The sequence below is a fragment of the Quercus suber genome, unplaced genomic scaffold, assembly GCF_002906115.3.
Source record: "Quercus suber isolate HL8 unplaced genomic scaffold, Cork oak 2.0 scaffold_409, whole genome shotgun sequence".
NCBI lineage: Eukaryota > Viridiplantae > Streptophyta > Magnoliopsida > Fagales > Fagaceae > Quercus > Quercus suber.
Window position 1 is genome coordinate 353,298 of NW_027069860.1, and position 6,939 is coordinate 360,236.

Here is a 6,939-nt window from a genome sequence, read left to right on the forward strand (position 1 = left end):
CACAAGTTCATTAGTTAAACTTATAGACCAAAGCAATATTGCTAGTGTTGGGTGGGATCTAACTTCTTTTTCTTTTTTTTTTTTCTTTCAAAAAAGCTGTTGAATAGAACCTATACAAAAATAATAATAATAATAGAACAATTTCGCTGGTTGGTAGTGAGAAGAGAGAAAGATGGGGGTAGGGGGTTTATATTAACAAGATTTCTAGCACCATTAATTTCAAACCAAAATGAGAAATTATACTTCAAGAAACATTGTCCTACTCCTTCCATCTTTCTTATAATTATTGTCATGAATATCGTGATGAAGTGGTATGAGACAAGGCTACCAATTGCTTAGACTAGAAAAGCTCAAAATGTTTCTAACCCACTCTTTCTACAGTTAAATGCTAATGCACAATTTAAGCACAAAGAGTGCCAAAATCAAGTAAAAGTCTCAACAAACTTCGCCCGCTTTAACTTACCATTTAAACCTCTCTTCTCATCCCCCACTCAAACTCATCCATGCCAACTTTACAACTACCTCCAGGCTTGTCATAATATAAACCAATTAATCAAGACCAAAGCTGAAGGAAACAAAAGATGGCAAATAAGGCCATTCATTGCTTCTTCTTAACTCATTTCCTACTGCAAATAGCGCACACATATGCAAGAGTTCCGGCAATTATAGTGTTTGGAGACTCTACTGTGGATTCAGGGAACAATAACCAAATGTCTACACTCCTAAAGAGCAATTTTCAGCCTTATGGTAGAGATTTCTTTGGTAGTCAGCCCACAGGAAGGTTTTCCAACGGTCGACTTCCAACAGACTTCATTTCTGAAGCTTTTGGGATCAAGCCAGTAATACCTGCATATTTGGATCCTTCATATGATATCAGAGAATTTGCTACTGGAGTTTGCTTTGCTTCTGCTGGAACTGGTTATGATAATGCTACTTCTGATGTGCTAGTAAGTCACACTTTGACCTTGGAAAAAGGAAAGAGCAGTGTTTATTACTCACTTGTGTGTATCCACACAAGTGTGTGATAACACTAAAATTGTGAGTCTAAATCATGATTTTGAAATTGAAAATGTGAGTTTAACCCACAATTTTAGTGTTATTTAATACTTGTGTGCATACATTCTAATGTGTAATAAGTTTTACCCTAAAGAAAAATATAGACAATTAAAACTTTAGTTGCAGTTTTATTTTCAAAATAAATTCAGTTACCATTTCAAGTTCTCATCATTATGATTAAGTTTCTTAATGGTTTTCTACCAGTTTTGGAAATATAGACTGCTAAAATAGAATATGGTGTATTCAGTTACATGGTTAAAATTACTAGATCAAGTTTCATAATGAGAAATTTGTGGTTAGCTATAGGCTTATTCTCTTTATTACTTGCAGTCTGTAATGCCTCTATGGAAGGAATTGGAGTACTACAAGGAATACCAGCAGGAACTGAGAGGATATCTTGGCAATGAGATTGCTAACGTGGTTCTGGGTGAAGCACTCTACCTGTTAAGCATTGGAACCAATGATTTCCTAGAGAACTACTATATACTTCCAAAAAGATCATTAGAGTATTCCATCGAGGGGTACCAGAATTTTCTAATAGGTATTTGTGGAAATTTCATCACGGAGCTCTACAATCTTGGAGTTCGGAAGCTATCCATAACTGGGCTTCCTCCAATGGGGTGTTTACCATTGGAAAGAACCACAAATATCTTGTTAGGGGGTGGCTGTATAGAGAAATACAATAATGTGGCCAAAGATTTCAATGAAAAGTTGAAGGGAATGATTGCAAATCTGAACAAGCAGCTTGCTGGAATCCGACTGGTGCTTTCAAACCCTTACGATATTCTCTTAGAAATGATTCAGAATCCAGAATTTTTTGGTAAGCCTTTTGCTATTCCTGCAATCAAAACTGGCTTGACATTGCATGATATGAATGACATATAGGTCCAATAATATATATCATCTCATCAATTACCATAAAGGGTACAAATGACTAGTCCAGTAATGTAATCGGTTTTGATGATCCAATATGGTAGAACAAATATCTCGCATCAAGCAATCACATGGCCAGTGGTGTTATTATATCCTTACCAAGTAAGGGAACAAATGTAACTATATTTTGGAAATTAAACATTTAACATTTACAGAAAGGGGAACACGTGTAATTTTTCAGGAGGCATAGGTAGTCTAAATGGATGAAATTGCTCCTTGTAGTTACAAGCCAACTGGTCGATCAACATGTCACCTGGTTTAACTAGAGATAATATACAATTGTAGATATCAAAGCGCATGGGTGCGTTCTTTCTTTTGCTTTATTTATTTGGGTTTGGGGTGGCAAATATTTTGTTTTAATTTTCCCATGCATCACAGCCAGCTCTTTAATTAGACATTCTTCCATTCAGTTATTCAATTGTAGTTTCTGAGCTTTCTACCAAACTAGATTCTTCTTTTTTCTGATCAGTGACTTTCTGCCAAACTAGATAACAAAGTATATACGAACAGGGACTATCAAACCATATTCAAATCTAGCAAAGGCAGCAAAACTTTCCATATTGTTGTTTAAATGTTGATTTTTACTTGGTGTCATGTTTTCAATGTATCTGCTTCAAGAGCTTAATTTTGCTGGTATAGACTTTATATGGTTTTACATCGTCAACTTCTCTCACTCATAGTGGAGTGAGGGGGCAGGCGCCTTGTCTATATCAAATTCCTAATCACATCACTAGTGATTTGTGTTGCAAGACCAAAATTATAAGTTAATTCCTCGTTGCAGGATTTGAAGAGGCAGCAAAGGCATGTTGTGGAACTGGAAAGTTCGAGATGAGTTACATGTGTGATAAGATAAATCCATTCACTTGTTCAGATGCAAATAAATACGTATTTTGGGATTCCTTCCATCCCACGGAGAAAACAAATGGTATCATTGCTTATAATGTAGTGAAAAATAGTCTAGCTGAGTTTCTATGGTGACTAGAGTTATATAATGCACCATGTGCAATTACAACAGAATTAATCTTATTCATTCACAATGTTGCTCTTTTTTTTTTTTTTTTAAACGAAAGATAGAGAAATGTTGCTCTTTCTCAATTGTAGTTTTTATTGATAACAACTCCATGAGAAATGAAATAAAAAATAAAAGATCAAACAAACTTAATACTGAAATTTTCTTTAAACTGAGATTCTCCCCAAACTTCACTAGGAATATACATATATATATATGTATGTATGTATGTATGTATATACATGTACGTATGTATACAGGCAGATGGAAGGGATGCCACTAAAAGCTGAGATAAGGTGTAACAAGCAAATGGATTGAATCCCTTGAGATATGTAATGGGAAAGGTTTCACTTTTAGGAGATAGTACTTTGTAACCACTTGCAAACCTCTCAATCAAAATAAATTCGCTGGGGAAAGGTCTAGCCTATGTACAAAACCTGAGGCATTTCTCATCCCTGATGAGAAAAGACCTTTAAGAAAAGCAGACATTCTTGTTCCACCATTGATATGGACATAGGATATGGAAAAATACAACAATAACTACTTAGATTATCATTTTAATGCCATGGAGTAACTACAATAGAAGCTAACTCCAAAGCCAGTCACAAACTCAAACGTACAAATACTCACCATTTAACTTGGTACAACATGAAGCAGCCAAAAACTATATTAAAAAAATAAAACTTCATGAAGAGAATATTCTGTAGGAATAACAAAGATAGGCACCTTAGCCTTGATTGCACAGCTTACTTCGGCTCTTTGGGAAAATGCAATTTGATCAATGAAGGGAGTTCAGCTAGCTCAACCTGATGCTTGCCTAAGAGAATACTCCTCAGCTTTTCATCACAGTTGACCAAATTTTTGTTTTTTGGATCCTTAACAATTAAAGACACACCCCAAATTTCATGTCAGGGTAAGGAAGTACAATTATATCCATTAAGAACATAAATCTAGCAAACCAGAATCAGTGCAATAATATAAAGGCGAAGAAAACTTTAATATATACTCTTTCATATTGCTTCTTCAGTCACCCCTGATATAACCGATTTAAGTACTTGGGATTGAGGTCATTATAATATATAGAAACAACCCCCTGTTTGCAATGGCAATCATCACCTATTATAACTGAGATGACTTTGAAATGTATGCGCACGTGCACGCACACACACGCACACACGCACATGCACACACACACACACACACAGAGAGAGAGAGAGAGAGAGAGAGATGCATGAACTGCCAATATTTTGATAAGAGAGTTGGTCCAGGATCATACAAATCTGTCACTTGTTCAAAAAAATCTTTCGTCTTTTCAACAAAGTCTTTTGGTTCTTCTTAGATTAATATCACCAATTGTAAAACATTAAATTAATTTCTAATCATAAACACTATAAAGAATTATCCCCTACTAACTAAAATCAAAATAACTAAAATCCCAATGCCAAAAATGAGTTGATATGTGAATATCACTTACTTCAGATTGAAGCTTTAAGGGGAAAAAATTGATCAGATTTTTTCATTCTTTTTTAAAGGAGAGTTAAAGAACCTGGAGATTGTTGGTCTTGATGTAGGACCAAACCCGCATAAAACAGCCCAGACGAGAAATCTGAGACTGACCCACAAACTCTCTGAGTGTTGAAGGAAGATTTACAAGGTCAATCAAGTTGGCAAGCTTCTTTGGATTATCAGTAATGGCCTTCTTCATGTGCTGTGGCAGCATTTTTATCAGTCTTCACTCTGGTTGTGACCTACAACTCACAAAATAACAAATTGTTACCTGAATATTTGAGGACAACTAATTCATTCTCTAGTCAATCTTAAGTTAAATAAAACTTTGGTAAAAAATTTCGAGGTGAAACATAAATTTCCTTTTCCCATTTGAAACTACTACACTTATGCAGGAAAGGCATTTGATGTGCATATGCCCAAGCAAACAAATTTATGAATTAACATGAGTCACTTGGTTAAACACAAATACGCCACTCTTCTAAGTCTTCTCAAATTATATCTGATATTGTCATTAAAAATTTCATCTTAGTATTTTATCAGGGGTTAATGCCATGCACTGTGAGCTAGGTTCAAAAGCAAAACAAAATACACAACAAGATACAACCCCAAGCCTCTCAAAGCAGTGATTTTGCTGACAGGGTGCAATTCACTTATAAATACTGTTGCACCCCTTGCATCATAATATGAATCAGCTATATATCCCATCCAAGAAAAAAAAATCTCTAACACTAAGATTAACACGCAAACCTGTCTCTATATCATTTTAAGCCAATACACATGGCATATCAAATGCGAAATACCTTCACCAACTAGATTGTGTCGCATACATGCAACACTGCAAGTTGGCTTCAACATTTAATCAGGGGGGTCAACTTATTCACAAGCCTTAAGCTTCCAATTCTAAGATACACATATTCCCTAAGCCTTTCCCATGACCCAGTGCAGCAAGTGTCTTAATTTTAGCACTAAAAAGGCTAGCAAGACATAATTTTCAGTTTGATCACCAAGAAACCAGCACAAAGGAAGTAAAATAAGGAAAACCAACTTCACTAATCCTTGTTCAGTTATGTGACTTAGATTCATACATCTTTTTCCTTTCTGGGGAACCAAACTGATTCTCTGGGAACTTTAATCAAACACCTGGTACACCCAAAAAAAAAAAAATCCAACCCCTACTTCATTTACCACCTAGAAAGCATAAAAAAACCATAAAAGGGCAACAGGGTTTTGATCATAAGGATCATAGTACAAAGCTAGTTAAAGTGAAGAGCTCACCTAAAATGGAGAAACTTTAGCGGCAACTCAGGTTAATAGTTGCAGTTGGCGATGTTTTAAGAGTTCGAATAGTTTTTGATGATTTAAAACAAAGCAAACTTGACCGACTTCAGACTTCAGAGGCAATGGGTACACGTGGGATTCAATTTTATTTTATACTTTTAAAAAAAAAAAAATCTGGGAATTTTGGGCCTTTCTGGGCCTGTGCCTTTGAGCCCATATCTTCGACATTTCGTGAGCCCAAGTTGTTGGACCACTCCCTAGGCTGGGCTGGGCTAAAGACCGAGCCCATAACTTGCCGATGACAGGTTTAATAACTTGGGGAATATATGACAAGATTTATTTTTTATTACTATTTTTATTTATTTATTATGTTCATAAAATAATCATATTTATAATCATACAAGCAATTATGTTGGAACTCTTTGATGCCATAAGGTTTGAAGGGAAAATTATTAAGTATTCTCGGAGTACCATAAATGCATACTCCCTCCTCTCACATGAATGGTGGATTTATGGTAGGACCCACCATTCATGTGAGATGAGGGAATATGCATTTATGGTACTCCGAAAGTACACAATAATTTTCCGATTTGAAGGCAGAAACTTTATTGAAAAGCTTAATTGTTTCGTCTGTATCTTTTTGGACATTAAGGGAGGCATTGACACCCAATTTTGCAACTAGGTAATCAATCAAGGGTAAATTTGTCATTTTATAATCCAAGAGTTTTTTTTTTAAAAAAAATTGAGCCATTTGATGAACATGAGTTCCACTCCAAAATATAATTAAGTTTACGACATGTCAAGTTCAATGAACAAAGCATCTTATCAAAAGATCAAGCCACATTAAATTTCAATGGTTAATGATGATGCCGTAAACTTCACCAGTGAGTTGCACGACGCTTGCACGCTCAAAACAACACCTGCACAACAAAAAGGAAAGGGCCTCACAGAGAGCACCGGTGTGGTGCCGGCCAAATACCCTCCGAAGGTCAAGTTAGAACTTCTTTTCAACTCTAGAGTGCTAGAGAGGGGTTAATTATGCGTACCTCGGCTTATGAGGGTATTGGGGCTTTTATAGTAGTAGAGGGTGGACCTTTCTTCCTTGGAGTAGAAGTCTTTTCCTTATAGGAATCCTTATGCGTAGATTGCGGAAT

General features: G+C 35.7%; 2 protein-coding genes across 2 annotated transcripts; one reads left to right on the forward strand and one right to left on the reverse strand.

Annotated features, from left to right (window-relative positions):
* The first annotated feature begins 549 nt into the window (after positions 1 to 549).
* Positions 550 to 3,159, forward strand: LOC112007193 (GDSL esterase/lipase At4g26790). The gene is made up of 3 exons (XM_024039499.2): positions 550 to 947; positions 1,387 to 1,876; positions 2,771 to 3,159. The coding sequence occupies exons 1-3, from the start codon at positions 582 to 584 to the stop codon at positions 2,965 to 2,967; spliced, it is 1,053 nt and encodes a 350-aa protein (XP_023895267.2). The 5' UTR covers positions 550 to 581; the 3' UTR covers positions 2,968 to 3,159.
* Positions 3,160 to 3,519: 360 nt separating this feature from the next.
* LOC112030461 (upstream activation factor subunit UAF30) lies at positions 3,520 to 5,911 on the reverse strand. The gene is made up of 3 exons (XM_024063149.2): positions 5,783 to 5,911; positions 4,545 to 4,746; positions 3,520 to 3,873 (listed from the first exon to the last, which is right to left on the reverse strand). The coding sequence occupies exons 2-3, from the start codon at positions 4,716 to 4,718 to the stop codon at positions 3,745 to 3,747; spliced, it is 303 nt and encodes a 100-aa protein (XP_023918917.1). The 5' UTR covers positions 4,719 to 4,746; positions 5,783 to 5,911; the 3' UTR covers positions 3,520 to 3,744.
* Between the last annotated feature and the right edge of the window lie 1,028 nt (positions 5,912 to 6,939).